This window comes from Sorex fumeus, unplaced genomic scaffold, assembly GCF_029834395.1.
Source record: "Sorex fumeus unplaced genomic scaffold, SorFum_2.1 ptg000029l, whole genome shotgun sequence".
In the NCBI taxonomy this organism is placed as follows: Eukaryota; Metazoa; Chordata; class Mammalia; order Eulipotyphla; family Soricidae; genus Sorex; species Sorex fumeus.
In genome coordinates, this window is record NW_026606086.1 from 5,475,858 (window position 1) to 5,500,644 (window position 24,787).

General features: G+C 42.9%; 1 protein-coding gene across 2 annotated transcripts in view; it reads left to right on the forward strand.

Moving 5' to 3' along the window:
* USP3 (ubiquitin specific peptidase 3) overlaps positions 1 to 24,787 on the forward strand; it is a 112,250-nt gene that overhangs the window by 17,468 nt on the left and 69,995 nt on the right. The window contains exons 2-4 of one of the 2 annotated variants that reach the window (XM_056115635.1): positions 14,215 to 14,275; positions 15,774 to 15,889; positions 18,987 to 19,118. In XM_056115635.1, the coding sequence (XP_055971610.1) occupies positions 15,846 to 15,889; positions 18,987 to 19,118 (176 nt within the window). In that variant the 5' untranslated portion in view covers positions 14,215 to 14,275; positions 15,774 to 15,845. The remainder of the gene's footprint in view (positions 1 to 14,214; positions 14,276 to 15,773; positions 15,890 to 18,986; positions 19,119 to 24,787) is intronic. The other variant, XM_056115634.1, reaches the window with a different exon arrangement.

Below are 24,787 nucleotides of genomic sequence, written 5' to 3' on the forward strand. Positions count from 1 at the left end.
TGTTCCAACTCCAGTCCCACCCCCAGTTCCCCTCTCTTCCACCACCGCCCCCAGGTTCCCTCCCATCCCCCGCCCTGCCCCCTTGGCAGGCATGCTAACAAATTGATTTAATATTACTTGGTCCAATAATACTTAAAGTAATGGCAAGTAGAGTTATCTGAAAATAAGTCAATGAAAGTCAGTTTGCGATGATTGCTATATATTTTTCACCCTTATTAATCTAGTATAGGACACCCATATGCAGCATTAGTGAGTGCCATACTCAACACCACATGATGGGAAGTTCCTTCTGTCCTTTAAAGGAGCTCTTTCAAAGCTTCTTGCAAAACTGGTTTCAAGGCTGTGAATTCCCTGAGGTGTTGCCTGTCCATGAAGCTCTGTGTCATTCCTTCAAATCTGAGTGATAATCTAGCTGGATGGAATATCCTTGGAGAGATGTTCTTTTCAGTGAGTTCTTACACTACATCCCGTCATGCTCTCCAACCTCACAGAGTCTCATTTTCCAGATGTTCTGTACATCTAATGGGCGTTCTTTTGTACGTAAGTTCCTTTTTTGCTCTTGCTGCTTTCAGTATTCTGTCTCTATCTTTGGATTTTGTCATTTTGAGTACAGTGTGTCTTAGAGTTTTCCTAGTTGGGTCTGTTTTTCACCGGGACCCTTCAGACCTCTTGGATCTTGGTACCTGTGATTTTCAAGTCTGGGAAGTTCTTATTGATGATTCTTTGCTTCTTCATCACATTTTCCTTCCTGTTCTTCAGGGGTTCTGATTCTTAAATTGTTCTCTTGGACTCATCTCGTAGTTCTCTATATGTTGTTCATGTTTTAAAAATTACATTTTTAAATAGTTGTTCACAATAATTATTTCATTCAGTATTCCGGCACTAGTCCCACCACCATTATTTCGAATTTTCTCACCACCACCTAAGCCTGCCCCAAAAGTAGGTACTGAATAATTTATTTAGTATTGTTTGCTATGAATAGTCCACTAAAAATGATCCAAAAAAGTTTCCTTAAAGGAAGGTGTGTGGAGGTTATTGTGTCACTTCCTGGATACCATTAAGCCCCTTGTATAAGAGATTACTAACATTTGTTACAGGTTGAACCTTTGTGTTCATATATATATATATATATATATATACATATATATATATAATTTGTTTGTTTGCTTGTTTGTTTTATTGGGATGAGAATGGTTGCCTTCTACTTCACAGTTCATCAGATATGGTGTGCTACTCTTGGTACATCGAGATGTCGTGTGGCTGCAAATGCTCCCGTAATTCTAAAATTTTAAGTAGGGTGATACAGCTGGAGTTAAATGTTTACTGGACGGTGACTTTGCATCTGGAGGCATCTCTGCAGCTTGTGGCTTTTTTCCAAGATTCATTTGTGAATCTGCTGTTCATTTTATTTTCAAACCATTTTCTACCTTGTGCTGTTTCCTAGCAGTTTCCTCTCATCTTGGAGCTCCTTGATCTTCTGCTCAGCTGCCGCTGTTCTGTTGAGAGTGCCTATTGACTTTTTTTTTTTTTAATATCACCTGCAGTGTTAATCATTTTCGTCATTTCTGAGTGTCGAAGTTTTTTGCACTTGGATTCTCACACTTCCTTGTGCTTGGCCGACTACCTGTGCTGTCATTTCTTTGAGCTCATTGAGCATCCTCCTCACGGTGTCTGATGGATTCACCCAGCTGGTTGATGCTGTTTAAGTCTTCGGTCGGATATTTATTTTTGCTCATTGAACTTGCCGGGCTTCTGCATGCTTTCCCCACTGGTTTCCTAGTGTTCTAGTTGTGCAGGGGGAGGGGAGTGAGGCTTTGTAATTACCCCCCCTGGAAGATGCCGAGGGATTAAATTAGAGGTTGTTCTCTTTGTTCTCTGCCTGTGCTCACAGAATGACAGGGAGCATAACAGAGATCATGTAGTTGTTGAGTAGATCTTTTGCTTCGGCAACAGTGGTGTGAGTTAATATGGCCGGTTAAGGCCTGTTGAAGCCCCCCAGACAAGGAGTCAGCCCCTGCTCTGAGTAGGCCCAGTGGTGTCAGCCAGTGGCAGCCTCCCTGGGATTGAGCAGCAGACACAAGGTCAGCTTGGTTTTTTTTTTTTTTGTTGTTACTTTTAATAAGCTTATTCCTTTTCTTTGGAAGGGGGCACCTGGAGGTGTTTGACGGTCCTTGAGCATCAAGCTCAGGATGCTGTGTCCTTTGACATTACCCTGGCCTTGAACTGTTAGTATTGATTTGACATACTGTTAGACTCATTGTGTTGGAGTTTTGTTTTAGGCATTCTTGACCTCATCCTTGACTTTTATATGTAATTTTTTTGTGTACATAAAACAACATGGTTTCAAAAATTACAATTCATATAAAAAATGACATGCTACCAACTGTCACTGCCTAATCCTTCATTATTCCCATATGCCTCCAGAGAAACAGGTTATTCTGATTTAACAATCTTTAAGATTAAGTAGACATGAGTGTTTTATTTATTTATTTTCTTTCACATCAGGTAGCAAACTGCACTCTTTGTGGATTTGTTTCTGTTTCATTTCCTTTTTCCTTTGGGGTCTGGAGAGACAAACTGGTGCCGGCCCAGGCAGAGTAGGTCTCTGCTGCGAGCCTGCTCCAGGCCCTGCTCTGACTTTATTTTACCATCTCTTCCTTTTTTTTTCCTTTTTGCTCTTTGGGTCACACCCAGGGATGCTCAGGTGTGGCTCTGCACTCAGGAATTACTCCTGGTGGTGCTTGGGGGACCCTATGGGATGCTGGGAAATGAACCTGGGTCAGCCGCCTGCAAGGCAAATAGCCCTACCCGCTGTGTTATCACTCCAGTCCCTCCATTCTTATTTTTTAGCATTGTCATAGTGCTTGCAGTTTTGACTGCATCACACTGAATTCAGTGTAATTTCCACTTGTGTTTTGTTTGCAGTGCCAGGAATTGAGTCCAGGCCCTCCACGTGTTCAGACATGTACTCCACCTCTGCTATGTGTGCCTAGCCCTAGAGTCGCCCAGACATCAGTGGATGGGCAGTTAGGTCATTTTCAGTATTTTGCAATTACAAATGATACTGTATATAATAGTCTCATACAAATATATATTTGCATTATTGAGTATCTTCAGGAAAATTAAAAGTTTTAACTTGTTGGGAATATACCCTCAGGCCCAAAACACACAGCAGAAAAGCCATCTGCACTCCTATGGTCATTGCAGCACTGTTCACAGTAGCCAGAACCCGGAAACAATCCAAGTGCCTGAAAAACAGGTGACTGAGTAAAGAAATCATGGTTTATCTACACAGTGGAACACTACACACCCATTAGGAAAAATGAAGTCATGAAATTTGCTTATACATGAAAGGACATGGAGAGTGTCATGCCGAGTGAAATGAGTTAGAGTGAGCGGGACAGACATAAGAATGATTGCACTCACTTGTGGAATATTAAAAAAAAACCCACCATAATATGAAAATAATACCCAAAGAGAGTAGAAACGAGGATCAGGAGGTTGTCAGGAGGGTCTGTGGTTGGCAGCCTGCCACAAGTGGAGGGAAGGCACTTAGGACAAGGAGGGACCACAGCGACAGTGATGGTTGGAAATGACCATTCTGGGCAAGACTTGAGTGCTGAAAGGAGGGAAAGAGATACAGGGGTAATTACACTCAGGAACAGTATTGTAGATCACAGTGGGGGTGGGCAGGAGAGGGGTGGGAGGGAGAGGGTCCGCAGTAGAGATAGGCTGTGGTGAGAGGAAGAGAAAAACTGGGGACATTGATGGTGGGAAATGTACACTGGTGAAGGGAAGGCTGTTATATGACTGAAACCCAATCATGGACAACTTTGTAACTGTATCTCATGGTGATTTAGTTTTTAATTAATTAATTAATTATTGCTTTTTGGGCTGCACCCAGTGATGCATAGGGATTACTCCTGGCTCTGCACTCAGGGAGATTACTTCTGGCAGTGCTGAGGGACCGTATGGGATGTTGGGAATCGAACCCGGGTTGGCTGCTTGCAAGGCAAATGCCCTACCCACTGTGCTATCACTCTAGCCCCAGTGGTTTAGTTTTTTTTAAAAAAAGTTTTAACTTGTTGATTGACCAGTAATATATATGTGGTTTTATAATACCATAGCCCTGTAGCACTGTACTCCCGTTGTTCATTGATTTTGCTCGAGCGGGCCCAGTAACAACGTCTCCGTTGTGAGACTTTGTTGTTACTGTGTTTGGCATATCGAATACATCACGGGTAGCTTGCCAAGCTTTGCTGTGCGGGCGGGATATTCTCGATAGCTTGCCAGGCTCTCCGAGAGGGGTGGAGGAATCGAACGCGGGTTGGCTGGGCCAGCCGCATGTAAGGCAAACGCCCTACAGCTGTGCTATCGCATTAAGTGGTATTTTAATAATATTAAAACAACATGTAAAATATGGTTAAAATATGGTAACAAAAGAAATGTTATATTTATACTTTACAGTTAAGTATAATCAGTTAAGTAAAAAAAAGATATTAAAGTATTGTGTCAAATATTAAAATAAAAATTTGCCTGCTCGAGCAAATTGATGAACAACCGAAAGACAGTGACAGCAGTGACAGTGACAGTGACAATATCTCCTCACCCACTGTGTTTTTTAAAAATGGTAAAAAAAATTTTAGGCACTGTGGTTCACAATTCAGTTTTTTTTTTTTTTTAAATAGAAAGGTTTATTGGAAAGTAGAGGGAATGAAAAAGAAACTCCACAGTGAGGGAGGAACTTAGTCTAGGACTAAGTTCCACACTCCTGACAATGATAGGATTTTAGACATGACGCGGTCTCTTACCATGCCCTCCCAGGGCGTCCCCTGCCCCCAGCTGCTCCCCTCCTCAGTGCTTCTCCACAAGCTTCCTACTACTGAGGACTAATACTCAGTTCCTGTTGCCTTGGCTCTGGGTGTTTGTTACTCTCTCACTGTGTTTCTTTATACCTACACGTGGGAGAGAGCGTGGAAGGACATGTCTGTCCTTCTTCTGACTTCACTCTTCACTTGGCAGGGCACTCAGACCCCGCCATGGAGCAGCAGATGAAAATGATTTTATCCACACCAACACAAATTCACGCTTCCACTGTAGAACCACGTAGTGTTCATTGTTTGTATGTACCACAGCTTTTCTTTACCCACTCCCCTGTTCTTGGACTCTTGGTTGCTTCCAGATTTTGGCTGCAGTGAACAGTGCTGCAGTGAACATAGGAGTGCAGATATCTTTTTGGAATGTATTTCTTTTGGCTCTGGGTAAATGTTAAGAAGTGGAATTGCTGGTTTTATTGAGAGCTCAATTCCTGTTTTTTTTTTTTTTTTTTAGGATACTATTTTCCAAAAGGACTGGCCAGTCAACATTCCCTCCCAGCAGTGAGTGAGGGTCCTGTTTAGCCACATCCACCCCAGCCCTGCGGTTTTTGTTCACTGTGACATGTGCCAGACTCTCTGTGAGGAGGTTGCATTAAGGTTTTGCTGTGCATTTCCTTGATGACGAGTGATGACGAGCATTTTTTCATATTCCTTTTGGCCGTTTGTTGTGTCTTTGAGGAAGTTTCTGTTCATCTCTTCACCTCATTTTTTGATGGGACTGGTTGTTAAAGTTCTACTATTGCTTTATGTGTTTTTGGATGTTAACTCTCTATCTGATGACTGGTGGGCATCTCTGAGCGTGACCCCCTGGTGCGCGCCCCCCCCCCCCCCCCCCCCCGTGAAATGACAGTTTGTAACCCATTATAATACATAATGGAAATTTCATGCAGAGCTTAGTCTTTCCTTTCTTGGTGTAAATTTTCATATTTTCATTAATCAGTATACTGAACATACACTGACTGCACTAAATGAAGTAGAACACTCAGGGTATATTTTGTTAATTTGATTTGTGATTTAATGTTTTTTATACCTCTAAGACTGGTAGGTTTCAGCATGGTTTTGAAATTTAAGTGGCTTTTGTTCTTTGATTTATCTGAAATAACATCATACTAAGTTTTCTAACATTCTTTGCTATCAAAGGTATCATGGTCATCCTGTTGTTCATCAATTTCCTCGAGCAGGCACCAGCAATGTCTTCATTTATCCTATCCTGAGATTTTTAGCAAGTGCCACATTGGAGACTCTTTCAGGGTCAGGGGAATGAGACCCATTATTGTTACTGGGTTTTGGCATATCAGATACGCCATGGGGAGTTTGCCAGACTCTGTCGTGCGGCAGGATACTCTTGGTAGCCTGCCGGGTTCTCTGAGAGCGAGAACTAGGCAATAAGAATTTTTCTTATTCATGTCTATGTGCTAACGGGAAGCTTGGTTTTATAATCCCTGGGTCTTGGTCGTTGATGGGATAACACGTTGCTGGGGGCAGTTTTCCCATCTGATGGGTGTAACTGTCTAGCTACTGGAAGATGGGGGATCTGGGTGGAAGAGGCCCAGTCCCGATCCAAGCAGGCTTGAAGATCTCAGCCCCGGGTCCCGCACACCTGGGTTCTTCTGCCGGTCTCTTCATGTGTGAGGCTTGTCTGAGTGTGTGGAGAGTGGTCTTGAGCATGGCTGTGGCTGGGTTCAGCTATATTTCAAGGTCGTCTTCTTTGCTATATTTCAAGAATTTTTTTTAAATACATTCTGCTTCCTAAAGTATTTTATATTCGCATATAACATTTTAATTTAACTTAATTTAATTTAATAACATTTTAATTTTAATGATACTGATTGGAAGGTGATTTAGCAGTTGTATCAAATTTGAAAAAAGTTTCTGAGTAACCTCATTTAATATTTTAAATATGATTTAGATCAGAAAAAGAATTTTTTGAAGGATTTTTTTTCTGACATATGTGAGTCATATATTTGATTTTTTTGTGATGAGAAGCTGCCAGTTGTAATTCATTCCCATCCCCCTACCCCTCCATCCATGCTGAAGATAAAACCCAGGGACTCACACTTCTCAGACTGTAATTCTTTATAACAAATATACATTCACTTGATCATTTGACTTGCCGTTAATCATCGATTTGCTCGAGCAGGCACCAGTAACGTGTCCATTTGTCCCTGTTGCGTGCTAGTGTAGCCCAGTGGCTCTGTTCGTTCTAGGAACACGAAGAGCCTCAAACAGATCGTTCATAATCTTGATGAAGAAGTCTGACCATCTGGTAGGTGGGCGGCCCAGCGGCCATGTCTTTTGACATCCCGTGGAATCCAGTCAGTAACGGCTCTAGTCCAGCGGTCGTCTCTAAATCTTATTACGTGACCAGCCCATCTGATTTTTGACGCCTTGGCAAACGAGACAGCATCCCTGATTCTTGATCGTTGACTGAGGTCGAAACTCCGGATTCTTTCTCTCATTTGAGTGAAACGTGATACTTCAAGCATAGCTCTTTCAATTCCTCTTTGGGAGACCCAAATATAAACGAAATATACATTAAAAGAGAAAAATATTCTGAAAACCAATACTCATCAGTATGTAGACATTTGTTAACTATATAGTAAAAAGCACTAGAATTTACCCATAATAGAGTTTTATTCCTTGTATATATTTTTAGTTCTTGGGTTATGAAATACAGGACAAGTTGTCCTGTAAACTGTGGGGCCAACTGTTTAAGATCATAGAGTAAAATAATGTTAAAGCTAAATATAAACATAAGACTTTTAGTTCCTGATGCTTACGTTTTTTGAGTCTACTGAGTAACAGTTAAATTCCTCTAGGGGTAATCTGGTCCCTTGGGTGCGTTGTTTCTTTGTTAAAGAAGGAAGGAGTTTTTTCCTGCAGGATTAGGGGCCGGAGGCACTTGAGCAGGATCTCTGCCTCCTCCCGCCAGAGTGACTGGAGCAGAGGTCTATTGTGTGCCCCTTCCTTTCTGAGCTGGCTGCGGAGGGGCTTGTCCAGTTGTGAGTACTTCCTCCTGTTGTGCTGGGGTCCTGGTTAGAGGTGAGCTCTTGAGCCAGAGGCCTGAGGCCAGACCTTTCTGGATGTCAGGATGGCTGAGGAGATGTCAAAACTGCGAAGAAGAGAGAATTGGAAACAGCTGCAAGAGGGTTTCTCTGCTCTTAGTATTCTTGTTATTTCAAGCCCAGCCTTACGCATAATCTTGAGGTTTCCCAGGATTCTTTAAAAAAAAATCCCTTTGCCAGAGGCAAAGGAACGAAGAACCAGGTCTCACAGATTTTCGTGAAGAGAAAAGGAATTCCTTTGAGTGCCAGTGACACTTTATTTAGGCCCTTTATTCAGAATTTGGGATTCCCATAGGAATACGGCTGTGGGCTGTGGAATGCATGAGGGTTTTGAGATACAGAATAACAGTGTGAGGGATGTTTTTGCTCAAGGAAGCATTAGGAGTATCTTCAGTCCTGCTGGCTGGTATATTGAATGTTGTTAGGAGAGCATATCCAAATAGTTTTCATTTCACAAGGGGAAAAATAATGTTTTTTGGTACCCATATGAGATGATGGATGTGAGCTGGACTTGTAGTTACTGTTTTAACAACGTCATGTTGCCTGTTTTAAATTTGCATGAATGTTGCTGAGTATTAAGTTGATCAGTGAAGCTGAGTGAGGGATGGTGCTGTGTGTGGCTGTGTCTCAGCATTCAGACACATGCCTTCAGTGTTTGATTTTTTTTTTTTTCTTTTTGGGTCACATTCAGTGATGCTCAGGGGTTACTCCTGGCTCTGCACTCAGGAAGTACTGCTGGTGGTGCTCGGGGAACCATATGGGATGCTGGAAATCGAACCTGGGTTGGCTGAGTGCAAGGCAAGCGCCCTACCTGCTGTAGTATTGCTCCAGTCCCACCTCCCCCCTTTTGATCTTGGGTAGCACACATCCTCACGTCATCTTATGTGACACTCCGTACATGGAGTTGAACATAGCTCGTTTCATGGAATGCACGGCATTGATCAGTGGTGGGTTGGTCTTGCTGATTTCAGCCGGACTCTGCCTCAAGTCTCTGTCCTGAGCCTGGTGTGTCTGTGGAGTTTTCCTCTTTGACTCTGTTTCTGCCGGGACCATCTGGCCTCTTGTGTTTGGTCGCCTGTTCCCCTCAGCTCCGGGGAATTCTGACCTATGGTTTCTTCCTTGCGCTGCCCTCAACCCATGACTCTTGCGTGCTCTTCATTCTCTCCAGACTGCTTCCACCTCCTGTTGTTTTCTAGTGGTTTCCTCTATCTTTGGGCTCCTTGATCTTTTCTTGGCTACTTAATTCAACTGCTCAGAGCTTCAGTTGAGGTTTTTTTTTTTTTTTTTTTTTTGGTCACCTGATGGAATCTTTATTTCTGCTTGAATGTAGTTTTTTCATTTTAATCCTGTTTCGTGCTTTGCCGACTGCCTGTGCCATTATTTCTTTGAGCTCATAGAACTTCCTCAGAGTGGTGTCACCGCAGTTTTTCTCTGAGGATGTACTGAGCCTCTTAGGATGCTGTTCTCGATTGCTGACCTTGGCAGGCTTCTTCCTGTTTTCTCTGGTGTTCTCTGTCCTGCTGTGCTGAGGGGGCCTGTTTGCAGTTAGACCCCTGGGAGAGTGAAGAGTCAGGTGGGTGCTGCCTTTTCTTTCCCTGCCTGTCTTCACCCAGTGCCAAGAGGTGTGACTGTGCAGTATTAACCTGGGTGTGCTTGTGGTTCCATTGCATGACAGTGATCATGCTGCAGAACCTCCTTTCTGATTCCTCAGTGGCTGCAGTGCCTCTCACAGCTGAGGCAGTGATTAAATCCCAGATGCACTATGAATGCTTGCCTGGTGGTGCTGTGTGCTCTTGACTATTTTGTGTCAGGACAGTGACTGAGTCATAAGCTATTGTACATGATATTTTGTAACAAAAAAAATTAGAATTCCTTAAAACATGTAGTTGGGCTTTGGTATCCAATGTGGATTATATTATTAGATTTATTGTAGTGAACATAGAATATTGAACAACAATATGTAGCAAGAACTTTCTTTTTCATTGTGGATGGCCTTTTGTCTTACTAACTCCTCACCTCCGAACCCCAAGTGGAAACAGCCATGTGTCAGTGAGCCCCTGCACGTACAGAACTTGTTAGTTCTCTGCTCGTCTGTCGCCCCTCCCTTCATGTGTCCAGCTCTGTGTCCAGGGTTGTAGGGTCGAGCCACTGTGGTCTCGCGGTCACATGGCTTCCTGCCCCTGGCGTCTACCCCTTAAGCTCTCACTTCCTGATTTCAGGAATGTTCCGGAGTGTTGCAGGGCCTTCAGGAAGAAGCTTGCGTTCGGGGCATGTTGGAAGGTGGGCTCCTGCGGCCCCTCATGCTGCCCTGAGCCCAGCCTCAGACCCAGAATTGCAGAGAGGAGTGTGAGGTTGGGGTGGGGCGACCTGAGGCAGCAGAAGTGAGAGTGTGCAGACCTTGAGTTGCAGCAACCCTGCTGTGGTCAAGCATGCGGAGGTGAGAAGTGCTGGGTGAGGCCTTGGCCTTGACACACCCTTGAAGTAGACCAGAAAGCCCCGAGGGCTTATCAGGCTTATCTCTTTGGCCTTCTATAGTTTTCCATTCTTACTAGCTTCTTTCTCTCATCAGCTTTGAGATTGAAACAGAAACTTTTAATTTACTATTTTTGTTTTGCTTGTGGATAGGCGTATATTCATAACTTAAGATATTCCACGCACTATGAAATACGCAGTATTTCAGCTCTGTTATAATTCACGCAGAGTTTTATAAGAGCCTAGCAACTTCTAATACTGCTTCTGTGAAAAATGTGTCCATCCTGCAGATAAACTTTTGAGACACATCTCTAAGTTGATACTTTATTTCAGATTTTCCTGCAACGTGATTAAAATAAAAAGATTTAAGATAGGGGCCACACCCACTGCCTGAGACTCTCTTTCCGATGTCTATGTTGATGGGTCAGTTCCTGGGCCCTGAGGGTACTGGGGGCTTTGGGGGCTGCACCGGGCCCTGCTCAACGGACAAGTAATGCTAGAAATTGAATTGTGGGCTTTGCATGTGGCAGGCATGTCATTTGCTTGCTTGAGGCATAGTCCTGGCCCCTAAAAATTGATTTTAAGGTTATTTTGGTATTCTTCCATTTATGTGATAACCTGTTATATTATTCAAAGTTATTGAGTTAAAAAAATAAACTTTAACAGCCAATTTTTCCCCGTACTAAGGTAGTTTTTCTTAGTTTTTTTTCAAATCTCACAGTGGAGACATTACTGGTGCCCATATGGACTATAGGAGGGTAGTGCTACAGTGCCATGCTTTTTTTTTTTCTAAGAGCAAAAGATATTTACTAAAGGAACAGAGCTGTAGTATTTATAGTTTTCAGTCTCTGAGATTGTATCTGCTCAAATAAATTTTTTTTTTAATTAATGTCTCACCCACACGGCAGAGCCTGGCAAGCCACCCGTGATGTATTCGATATGCCAAACAGTAACAACAAAATCTCCAATGGAGACATTACTGGGCCCGCTCGAGCAAAATCAATGAACAACGGGAGGGCCTTTACCTTTACCTTTACCTTTAATTAATGTGGCTTCTCCCCTCCTCCCAAACTATGGTTATATTCTTGTTCCTTTTGCTTGAGTGGGGAGTGAGAGAAGTAGACGCAAGAAAATCGTTCCTCTGGAGAGTAAGTAAATACAGAGGGAGCGGGTTTGCCTTGAACATCGCCGACCTGGGTTTGTCCCCCGGAACCCCACATGGTCCCCCAAACACTGCCAGAAGCAAGCCACGAGTACGGCTGCTTGTGGCCCCAAAATAAAAACCAGAACAAAGTAAACAACAGAAAGAGTGTTTCACCTTTCTGCTCAGCCCACCGCAGCTCCGGGGAGTGCCAGGTCTAGGGCAGGACCGTCCCAGATCTGCGCAGACATGGGCCTGGCGCCTGCCTGCAGGAAAGGGCCGCAGGAGGAAAGTGGAGTGGTTTTACTGAACAGGTTGGCTTCATTCAGTGCCTGTTCATCTGGGTGTTGTCACAGGAAAGCCTTGCACTGCCGGTGGTCTTGTGATCGCATCCCTCGCTCTGTGAACGGCCTTCTCATGACCTCATCATCGTCATCTCAGCTTCTGTCGCTCCTCCCGGAGCGCCCACCCACCTCTGGCTGTGGGGCTGGGTTTCTCCATCTGGACAGTGCCTTAGCTTCTCCTCAGGATTCATATTTCAGAGGGAAACAGGCTACATATTCGACTGGCAGCAGTGCTGCAGGCAGGTGAGGGGCAGCAGATGCACTTTCGGGGAATAGTGAGATTCAGGAGCGATTTCCCTTACCTGCCTGCAGCACTGCTGAGTCAGATATCACAGAGCTGCTCCAGTCAAAGCCAGAGCCTTTTGTTCTTTTCATGGTCTGCTTAAACTAATTGCTGTTAGCTATCTGACAGGAATTTTCTCTGCATTTCTGTAATGTGGCTTACATATAGCAACATATTAGTAACATGTTAATAACATTAGTTGACTTATTAATGTGCCCTGCGTATGGCAACATTGGATCTGAGTGAAAACCTCAGGTTCCTTCAGGAAGGTTTTGGCAGTAAGTGTGAGTGGGGAAGGCAGTGAGGAGGGGCAGTGGGACTGAGGGGTGTTCGTTAGGCAGCGCCTTGGCGGTCGGAATAGCTGGAGCTGTGTGGGCTGCAGCAGGGTGTTCTCCAGTGCTGTGTGGCTTCCTCTGCCTTCTGCGCGCACGTCGACTGAGCCTGTCAGAGGCTTAACTAGCTGGTGAGGCTGTCAGCAGGGAAAGCGGACTCCCAGTGGGGAGGAAGTGTCATGAGTAAGGCACCAAGGCAAGAACGTGGGAATTAATTGCCAGGGACAGAGTTGGTTGATGTCCTGCAGGGTAGTGAAATCAAAACATTTGGAGTGTGCTGGAAAGAAATAATAAAATCTGCAAGTTTACTTGTAACTTTGTGATTTGTGTCCCAATGAGTTAGTTATAAACAGCAAGTCAAACAATGGTGCTATGATTAAATATCTTTGTTGGTTTAATAATAAACGTCTATTAAACAGTTTCATTTTCAGGGTACTTGATTTATTTTATTTCCGCTTTTGTTTAGTTTTTCCTTTTGGTTTTTGGGCCCTCTGCTGGTTGGTTCTTGGGGGCTCTTTGGCTCTGTGCTCAGGGGTGACCCCTAGTTGTGTTTGGGGACCAACTGTAGAGCCAGGAATAGCCAGTAAAGCCACACGCAAGGCGAGGCCCTGATGCCTGGACTGTCTCCCAGCCTTCAGGTGATTTTCCCTAACAACGTGAAAAGCTCGTTACCATGGTGACCAGATTTTGGGGGAATGTGGTTTCCACAGGTGTCTGTTGGCTACCTTCTGTGTGGATCACCTCCTGTATGGATCACCTCCTGTGTGGATCTCCTGGGATCCTGGGTGTGGGTTTGCTCTGCCCTGGGGGGCTGACTGGATAGTTGTGTTGGAGTCCCTGAGGACACAGCTTGCCCCAAATGCGCATGTTTATTCTCATTCTGGCTGAAAAATGGAAACTTGGGAGATGCTTTCCAGATGATTTTTACAATTTTATTTCCCTTTAAAAGTCTGCTTGAAAAACTGGGTTTTTCATTTTTAGCAAGCCAGCATTGTAATAAAGTATTTCAAAAGTTTGTACACAGTCATATAATAACTAACGTGGTTGTACCCCAGAAGGGATTATGTGCATTGTTATATTTGAGGAAAACTCGGCTTAGTCTTCCTAATTATATCCTAAGACTACTTTTTACTCACCAAACCAAGAGTTATTCTATGCAATAGTGTGTGATCTGCATGGCAAACACCCGTGATCGCAAAATGAGACGTCAGATAACTTTTTGTTCTTTTTTTTTGGTTTTGGGGCCACATACCGTAGTGATCTAGGGTCACTTCTGGCAGTGTTGGGGGGCTATGTGCCATGGATTCAGGCAGGAGCATGTGCTCCAGCCTGCTGTGCTGCCTCTCAGCCTTCTAAAAGTGTTCCTGACACTAGAACTGCCGGAAACTTGCTGGAGAATGGTAAAGAGCACTGAGTGATGGAGAAGAAAAGTGCTTACGCATTTGATTTTTGATCGAACCATTTCAGACAGGCCGGCAAACACAGTGAGCAGCTGTCATGCACCCACTGAAGTTCTTCCTGTGGAACTTGGATTAGCAGCTCTTCTGTGTAACTGGTTCACAAAGCAATAATGGTCATTTCGGTACGCTTAACAGCATGGAATTTCTAGCTTAATCATAGGATGTGTTTTTATGGATTAGTGGAGACTTTGGGAAATAACCTGCTACAATTGGTATCTTGTGTATTTTTCTTTTCATTAGTGTGCCGGTCCAACAAAAGCCCCTGGGTCTGTTTGACTTGTTCAAGTGTCCACTGTGGAAGGTAGGTGACAGACTTACTACTTATACCCTAACTTGCTCTGTTCAATTACCTTTAACTTTTATTGATTTGGATTTATTTCGCACCATTACTTCACATTGTAATTCCCTCTCCTGGGAGAAAGTGAGAGAAAAACCTGTATGTTGATATGGAGGATAATTCATTTTATGATCAAGACACCTGCTGGTAATGGTCAGCCAACAAGATAAAGTAGAAGAACTTTGAAAGCTGGACTGGAAGTCTGCCCGAGTGTGCTCCCAGGAGGGGCAGACAGCTCAGCTCCGGCATATACTATGCTATAGTGTAGACAACTCAGGCTCCATCTCAGTCCCCTGCCCTCCCCAAGGAGCACTGGGGCACAGAGCATCCTTTTTTTTTTCTGATCCTTTTGTTTGTTTGGATTTGGTTTTTGGGGGCCATTCCTGACAGTGGCTCCCTGCCCCTGTGTCTTGCCCCAACAGTGCTCAGAGATCATAGTGCAGTACTGGGGAGCAGATTTGGATTTCATGTATGCAGGGCGCACCTCAATGCACCTGCCGAGCTCTCTTCAGACCCATTAGGGTATTTTTACATTTTGGCTTCTTTAACTATTTTTGTTACTATTTAAACACAGTAACAAGAAGTATCACAATGGAGACTTCTCTCTCACTATGGAGATGTTACTGGTCCCCAGTCGAGCAAATCTATAAACAATGGGAGGACAGTGTTTGTTTGTTTAAAAAATTCCTTATAGTTGAGGTAACATGCTTATGATGCTGTTGCCGTTGACTCTACCTGTGCTCTGAGTAGAGAGTGGCCTGGAGCCCGTCTGGCTCATTCAGCTTCACAGTCACCAGCACCCGGTTCCTGCCCCAGCCCCTCCACTGCTGACGGTCAAATACAAGATACCACATCATTCTGCCAAAGAAAAGCACAGAACTATTTACGGAGAAGGAATTCCCTTGCAGACTTTCTCACTGTGGAGTTGATTATTAATTGCCACACATCTAGTATTTCCTTGCTCCATTAATACCTTTTTTCTTTCTAGGGATTTAAACCAGCCCCAATCCCCAACCCAGGTCAAGCCTGAGCATTTTGTCTTGGTTCTTGGCTTCAAAAGAATGTTACCTAAATAGTAACAATTTTATTCTAACACAAACTCAAATAAATAGCAACCTTTGCATTATTGAACCTTGATACTGCTGTTGCTCATTTAGCTTAGAAAATCCACTTTGAATTTACTTTGGAAATTAATCGATTAACTCCAAGGATATGGGAGACCATGCTATATTATATATATGCTGAAATCTGTATTGTATAAATAAATACAATATTTGTATTTGGACTATTTCCCCAATGGCATTAAAGATCCCTTTGCATGAAGAAAGCACCTTTGTTTATTTATTTTGATTTTTCACATTTTAAGTCCTAAATTGAATTTTTTCATGTACACTGTAGAGTACCTGAGGAAAATGTTTACTTCATATCTTAACTGTGGCTGTTGTGGTTTTGAAATCTCTAGGATTTGGGGAACCTGAAAGTACTTTGTACAGATAACATTTTTTAAATAAAGAAGAAAAGTAGAAGCACTTAAATGCTGCATTTGAAGAGACAGATTCCTCTCCTAGATTTTGAGAGGTGAGAATGATAATGCAATAAATTAATTTAGTTTTGTTCTCCAGTTATATATAGTGCTCTACAAAATAGATCTTGAAGGGCATAACCAACAAAAAAGACCACAAATTATTAAAAATGGAGTATTTAAAAAACCACAGATTTTAAAAATTGAGAGAATAATGTATTTAAAAGACCACAGGTTTTAAAAGTTGAGAGAATAATGTATCTAATAGCAAGAAACCAACAGTTCTCTCAGAAGATTTTAGAAAAATAAATGGAGACACTTCCAGACTTTGTAGGCAGTATGTTTCCAGTCGCAGGAATCTTAAAATTAAAGTTGATCAGGCAGATAATGAGTAGCCTGCATCGGGCTCTTCATTTTGCATAACTGATAAGTCAACTTTATCATGTAATCATGGTTCATTGCCAAAATCAGGATTTTTTTCCAGTTACTTTAGGGGCTCATCTGCAGAGAAGTTTTTCTCTTTTCTTTTCTGTTTCATCGGATGGCCATAAAATACACAGGAAGTTTTTTCATGCTTGGGTTTCAGTCAGACCATGTTCCAACACTGCAGGGAAGTTTTGAATGAAATACTCTTTCAAACATAGTTTGTCACTCATGAGCATATCTGAATTCTGTATCCCATAGGTCTTCATGACATCATGTCTTTGAAGTTTTGTTTGTTTTGGCGCCACCCAGCTGTGCTAGGGGCTGTTTCTCGGCTCAGTGCCTGGCCGGGGTTCCCATGCTGCTCTGTATACCACTCACTGCCAGGTTCGAACTCGGGCCCCTGGGTGCAGAGAATGCACCCAGCCTGTTGAGCAGCTTTCTGGTTGTCTGTGGCAGTTAACTTTACAAGTTTTGCTCTTGCTTTTAGAAACCTGTGACATGTGTATTAACATTTTTCCATTTTTAGACTAATCTGTCCAGTTAAAGTAAAAACTAAATGTCGAAAAATAATTTCTTTTATGCTAGCTAGTTCATACATAACTGTTAACTTTTAACTTCTGATTTTGTTATTTGGGTTACTCCCAGTGATGCCCAGGGGCTACTCCTGGCTCTGTACCAGGAATTACTCCTGGTGGGCTCAGGGTATCAGATGGGGTACCAGGGATCACACTTGGGTCAGCATTGTGCAAGGCAAGTGCCCTACCTTCTGTATTATTGCTCCGGCCCCTTCTGACTTCAGTTTTTAAGTATTAGTTTTGAATATTGCTGATGTTACTGTCAGCAGTAATACTTTATAGTAGCCATTTAACATAGTACATTTGAAGACTGTAGACAGTATGGCGATTCAGCAATACTGTGTGTGAAAGGCCAGTTTTCATAATGTTATTCAGTATTACTTTTTCTTGATTTTGAAGATACTCCTTGGATATACACTAATGTTTTTCATGGTATAGAACAAATAAATATAAGCTTGGGAAGTTGAGCTGATTAGATAATGAAACTGGATGATGTCTTGGGGTTTAATTTTTTAATGAAATATTCTTTCTTGATCTATGATATCTTAATGTGTATGCTTAATATGATCACTTTGCAGCTACCTAATGTGATCACTTTATAAGCAATTAGATTATTTATATCCTGAAGGAAGACTGTAAATAATATTATTACTAAATCATTCTTGTATTCTGAGCCATGGATTATTTAATCACCAATAACTCATGTGACATAACTACTGTCGCATTTTGCAGATGAAGTTGTACAGAGGGGTTAAGTAACTTATCCATAGCCAGCTTATGACAAAGCCTACTTTTGAACCCAGTTGAGTTTTTAAATTAATACTCCTATTTTATTTTAAAATATTTCAGTCTGGGCCAAATGATAGTACAACGGGTAGGGCCTTTACCTTGCATGTAGCTGACCTGGATTTGATTCTCACATTCCATATGATCCCCCAAGCACTGCGAGGAGTAACTCCTGAGCTCACAACCAGGAGTAACCCCTGAGCATTACTGGGTGTGACCCAAAAAGAAAAGAAAACAAAACCAAAAAAATAAAATACTTCAGTCTACTTTTGTGAAATGACAGCCCATTTAATGTGTCAGTATCTGTGATGTCTACTGGGTGGTGCTTTGGGGCAGGGGTGGGGACAGGGTTAGATTTGGAGTTGAGGATGGTGACCCCAGTGCCTGCAGGTTCCCTGGGTAGGGGCTGCTTGAGCTATTCTTCCTGCCAGCTCGGTGACCTGCCTTTCCCCAAGGTAAGTGCTGCTCCCAGTGCTCTGAAGCCTCACAATGAAAATGTCACCTTCACTTTCTGAGCATATTTATTTTGGTACAGTTTAACCACCATTTGATCTGTGTTTCCGCATTAGACCTGGGCATTTAGGACTTTTGTATTATAAGGATCTTCATGCTGACAGTCATGGCATTGCGACTCCTAACCTAGGTGCAGGGATGGGTGATCTGTTTCTGTTGGGACCCTATGTCTATCCATTCTGCTTTTTCCTGCTAGAATGCTAAATTGAACACGAATTGGAAAGTAACCACGCCAATTTTTTATTCATTTAGTTATTTAGATATCTTTGTCCATGTAAAGAACTAACAGTTATTATAAGCTTAAGATGATTAACATTTTGTCTGCATTCTAAACACAGACATGCCCATGTGTGTCGATGATTTATTTAAGTATCAGGAGATCTATAGTCCACAGAAGATGATCCCGCTTCTGCAGCGTTTTCTGTTGAGCAGCAGCCCAGGCAGAACCCTGGCCCTGTGGAAAGTAGTTGCGTGGTTGAGTACACAGAGCTTGTCTTCCACAGTCCTCCGACGCCTGGGAAAGTCTGAGCATTAGAGCTAAAGGGTTGGCTGAGGGGTCGATGAATAACAGCAGGGGGCTTTGAAACTAATTTGCATAGGTAATTCCTTCCCTTGCTTGATCATAGTTTTGTCTTTAATGGATTAAAGTTGACTGCAAAAAATAACTTTTTTTAAAAAAAAAGTATTTGGCTAACTAAATCAATAAATGACAATGCTCTTTGCAGGATTGAATGCCTTTATAAAGGAGGAATTCTTTCTTGTTCTGATTTGTTTGCCATCCAATTCTATCATCTGTTTTAAGTTCCAAAGCCGTAATTAGGTTAAAATAAATTCTAATTTGATTTTTTAAAAGGTATGTGAATGGCCATGCAAAAAAACATTATGAAGATGCACAAGTACCCTTAGCCAATCACAAGAAGCCAGAAAAGCAAGACAAAGCTCAGCACACTGTGTGCATGGACTGCAGTAGCTACAGTGCTTACTGGTAAGTCAAGGTCTCTGGACGCCAGGATCCTCACGGGGGAGGCGTGTACGAGTGTTTTCCCCACTTTGCCCCTCCAATCTTTCAAGCCAGTTGCTGTCATTGTCACCGTGACTTCCTTTTATTCTTCTTAGGGCTCACAGGTATTGGAGTCATTGAAATATGTACTTCTTTTCTTTTTCTCCGGGAGGCTGCACCTGGCGATCTGTTACTTCTGGCTCTGCACCCATCACTCTCTCATGGCAGTGCTCAGGGATAATATGGGATACCAGGGACTGAACCTGGGTCTGCCATGTGCTATGCGAGCACCGTACCTGCTGTACTGTCTCTCCAGCTCCCGAAACACGTATTTCTTTTGGGACTTTTAATTTGGGTTTTACTTGGCATTGTTCTTCAACTTCTAGACTCCTTTTTACGTTTTCTTAAGCATTTAAAAGTATTTATTGTATAATTTGAGGCAAAAAAAAATTGATTTCCCCAGGTAATCGAACTTCCCATCTCTTAATCCGGAGAAAGGCAGATGGAAATTGGTGTTCAGCCTCCTCTCATGGCATCGTCTCGGCCTTAACAGGGGCCCCTCATCTCTCACAGTGCAGGGAGCCCTGAGGGATAGAAGAGGCTCCCCTACACCCAATAGGAAGCTGGGAGCCCTGTCAGTGCCTGGTCAGTTTTCTAGATCGTAACTTGAGAAAAACTGCATTGTTTAGAAAAATTAAAAAGGGTGTTTTTTTTCTTCCCTGTTTTGTGTTGTTGATTTGTAGATTACACTTGGCTGGCAGGACTAACAATGGTGGGGATGGAAAAGGCAGGAATAGTGGGGATTTCTTTCTCTCTCTTTTGCCTTGATGGGAGGGGAAGAAGAGGTGATGGACAGGAGACAAGGCCGGTGCCTGATGACTTGAGTGAGCAGAATGTCCTGGTTGTGGGCTGCGGAGAGGGCCCCAAAGGTCCCCAGTTTCCAGATAAACAGAACTGATCCAGAAAGCCCCCAACTCAGTGCAGTAGGAGAGGGCCCCTTCACTCTCAGGGATGGGACACTTTCTCCTCAGTCCTTTCTGCCCAGGACTGCCATCGGGTCCAGACTTGGGTCAGATACTGTTTGGAGACTAGAGCAGCAGCACTGCAGTTCCCACACACGTGGTGATGAGCAGAGGTCTGGGGCGCAGATATGGGGAGTGGCCAGAGATCTCTGGAGTCTGTTATGTTATCAGAGCATCACTCGGAGAACCTACCTGGGGAAGGGCAGAGACTGGGCATTTTTTTTTTTAAATGGCTGATAAAAGAAATCAGATTTATTCCCAAATACTCCACCGTTGTCCTTGAGGAGGGTCCCGCAGGACTGGGCAGTGGGGCACTGGGGGCCGAGCGGCTCAGCTCTCTCGTGTTGTGGGCGCTGGTCTCCCGAGTTGCGGGTCTCCGCTCCTTCCGAGAGTCACGGCCCACATGTTGGCTGTTGTGTAGATCCAGGAGTCACTGACTCTGGTCTTGCAGTTGCCGTCAGCGAGATGCATATCTTCCCTAGTTGGGCTGACTCGGTGCTGCCTCAGTGCGCCCGGCAGCCCAGGAGGCTGCATTGCCGTGCGGTACCCTGAGCGGGCGTGCAGAGCCTGACCTCCACCTGTGCAGGGCTGTTCTTCAGGGCTTCCCAGCTGGGTGCTGAGAAACATCTTGAAACGTTTATTTTGGTTTTGGGGCCACATCTGGCAGTGCCCAGAGATGCTGTCCAGCAAGTGCCTGGAGATCGGTTTCTGACAGTGGCTGGGGACCATGTGGTACTGAGCGTGGAGCCTGGACCTCCTGCGTGTGAGGCTTTGCTGCAGCCCGTCAACATCTCTGAGGCCCAGATGTCAGAATTCCTGCCCTTGTGTAGTGCAGCATTGCCTGCCTTTCCCTCTCCTTGTAAGCCTAAATATGGTCTTCTGTCGGGGATAGGCGAGCTTTTGGGAGCCAGCATTTTGCTTTTAAATGAAGGATAATATGGTGAAAAAAAAAAAACAAAAACCCAAACAAAACCCTGGTTATGCTGTCTAATTGATAACTTTGTTATATAATCTTTGAAAAAATATTTAAATTATTTTGAAATTACTCTGAAGGTTTTCTAGCAGTTTCACCCTCCTTTGTTTTCCCTTTCTGTGTTTTGTTTAATTTTTGGGTTACACCTAATGCTCAGGGCTCAAGTGTGTGGTACTGGGATGGTACCTGGGTCGAACTTGTACAAGGCAGGCGCCCTGCCCTCTGAACTGCCACTCAGACCCTGTTTCAGCTGGTTTTTCTACTCCTTTATATATAAATGTGTAGCCTTTCCAACTTTTTAAATTTTTTTAAAGTATTACATTCTTTAAATGGAGATTGGAGGTCCTATTCTCTGTTTTTAACATATCTTTCCTGTAAATGACAAAGTATTTTTGCGGCTACTTAAAGCTAGGTTAGTTATGTTACTAGGAATGTTAAAAATTCCATATCCATTTGGTAGGCTCAGAAAGTCAGTATGTTTGTATTTTAATTTTGGTGTGAAGTTAGATTCTTATCTTGATAGTCACCTGCGGTGAATAACTTGTTTCTTTTTTATTAACTCAAAAGGCTTTTGGTCTTGAAGGAAAAGCCCTACCCCCTTCAGAGGATGCCTTTCAGTATTGTTGTTTCTCCCATAAAGCTCAGAGTATTGCATGAATGCAGAACTGGACAGGGTTGGCATTGAAAGTCCAAATACCACTTAATTTTTTTTTTTTTTGTTAAAACGCCACTTTTGATTTGTACTTCCTACGGAAGTTGTGCACGAATCCTTTCTACAAATTCCTTTGTTGATAACTGCATCGTAGAAAGGTATCCATCAAAAATAAGAGGTCAGTGGCTTTCCAAGTCTAAAATTTGTATAGGTTTAGCTTTTTTTTTTCCTTTAAATTATGGCTGTTGAATAATACATCTTAAGGCTAGGCCATTCATGTCGCCACTATTCCAGTCATCCTTTGTGTGCATGGTATCTAAATCTGAAAGAGAAAAAAGCAAGAGGGAGATAAAGATTTCAATAAAAGTGAAAGTCTTTCCACGGTTCTCGTACAATAGTTGGTGTTCAGTTTATTATTTGCTCCTGTAAAGCATTTCTTCGTATGAGTGTTATGCATTAGCCAGGCTGTTAAAGAGATCTCAGTTTTTTCTGTTCTCCCTCAGGAAACCTATAAATTAGAATGACATAGCTACTTAATTGACACAGCCATGTGTTTCTGTAAGATTGTAAGGGTGTATCTTTATGCAGAGGAAACGAGATCATTCTCGAGGGTTCTATCTCATAATCATTTCCATAGGTCATGTGTCCTGGATGTTGAAACGTTCTTGATTTTCAGTGAGTAATGTGCATGGAATGCCTAATAGGTACGTTTGGAAATACAGTTCAGTTGTGTGTTCTAAGAAGTCAGCGGCTTTTTTGTCATTGGTGAGATTAAGAGGAAATAGAAAACTCTAAGGACATTTTAGGGATTATCTTAATAGGGATTTTAAAAAATAGGTATTGACTTGAATGTATTGGTATATTACTTTTCTTAACTAGAACTGGAATTTAATTTGTTTTTTGTTGAATGCTGTGCTAAAGTGCATGTTTCATGACTGAATTGGAATTAAATGGCAAATCTGGAACTTGGGGGGATATTCACCATGGTAGCGGTTTCTTGGCCCGTTGCCAGTCTTTTGTGTGAAGTTACAGAGCTGCGAGTGTGTGGACACCCAGGGATTCTGAGATGCAGGGAAGGAGCTGCAGCTGGTCACATTATCGTGTCATTTGTGGGGTTTGGAACAAAATGCCAGGGAATCATTACACTGACGGTCAATAAGAGTCTATGATCCTTGCAAATAGATGAAGCTATAGTTGCACATTTTTTCCTCACCTAACTGTGGTTAAGGAGCAGGAAAAGATTTCTTTTTTCTGTATCAGAACATATCATACTTGGATATGTCTGTGTTGTTTTCTAGTAAGCCTAAATAATTTCACTTCTAAGTTTTTCTTGTACATAAATTCCTAGTTTTTATACAGATATTTTTTTAGAGGTAAAATATTAGTATATGTGTTTAACCTGCTTGGCGGTCATTGTGCTTAGAGTAGAAACTATTTTGACTCTAGCTGATATTCTTTCCCATATGCTGTGCTCTGAAGAGTTGGAATCATGTGTAAGGTATAGAGTCTTCTTTTTTCTTTTTTGTATTTTTTTTTTTTTTGGTGGGGGGAGCGGGAGGGGGCAATAGCGAGCAATGGTCAGGACTTTCTCCTGTCTTTGACTCAGGAATCACTCTGGTGGGGTTCAGGGACATATGGAACACCAAGAATCGAACCCAGGTTGTCTGCATGCAAGACAGGTGCCCTACCTACCTATGCCTCTGGCCCTCAGGTTTATAGTTTTCTGCCCTATTCCTGCCTTTCCCACAGTCCCTGCCCTGTCTTACCACCGTTTCGCAGTTACCTCTGAATTTTCCCCAACATTGCCTCTCTCCCAGCTCCGCTGTGACTGCATATTATCTCTGCGACACTCCTACTGCTGAGAATTCTTATAACTTTCTGCTGCAGGTTAACTGTTTGATAATGTCCTTGGGGCCTGCAGAACTGTGTCAGACCTTCATGTTTTCTGCCCGGTTAGTGTCTGGTGCAGAACAGGCAGTTTGTGTTTGAAAGATTGAATTGTGTGCTGGTCTTCTGAAAGTGGGGATGGTTGCAGCAGCTCTGTGAGAGCAGGTGCTCTGATGGGAGGCCGCAGAGGCACAGAGCATGTGCCCTGAAGAGGACTGAGTCGTGCTGTAGGGGTGTCATCAGCCTCTCTGGTGAGAAGGTCGTCCCTCCAGAGCAGTTCCCTCACTTGGGGGACTCATAGGCATTAGCAGGAGGACACTCAGGAGCATAAGCACCTGGAAGGTCGGCTGCAGCAGACAACAGCACACGGGTGATTCAAGTTTGCCATGGAGCTGCTCTTAGGACATAAGGCCGACTGGCAGAGCTAGAATTAGGTGAAGATTTCAGTGAAGACGAAAATCTTCCCAAATTGGCATGCAGGGACTGATGTTCAGTTTGGTTGTTGAGTAATATTCCCTTTCCTCTCCCCCAACTCCTCCTTCCCTGTAGTACCAATGTGGATCAAAAGGAGACAAAGGAAAACATCCATCAAGAAGAAACAGATACAAATAAAAAAAACTTAGATTTCTTACAAAGGTAGACACCTGGAGTTACTATATTTAAAATATTGAAAAAAATTTCTAAAAGTATAAAAATATTAAAGAAATTTCAGGTAAAACTAAATTACTGAGAGGAATTTTCTCTCCCTGTGTTATGTTTTAAAGCATCTTTTAGTCTATAAAGAGACTTGTGTTTCAAAAATAGATTTGGAGGGGGGGTTATTTGTACCACATCGACAATGCTCAGGGTGACTCCTGGCTCTGAGCTCAAGAATTACTCCTGGTGTTGCTGGCGGCGGGGAAATATAGGGAGCCAGGGATAGAACCCAGGCTATCTGTGTGGAAGGCAAGTACCCCTACCCACTATACTGTTGCTATGGCACCACAAATAGCATTTTAAATAAAATAATAAGAAGCTCTTATGTGTGGATTTGATACAGAATCATTTTCAAAGGCATCTGATTAAATATGAAAGGGGAAATCTTTTGGTTATCCTTAGAGCTATTTGGACAAAATTAACT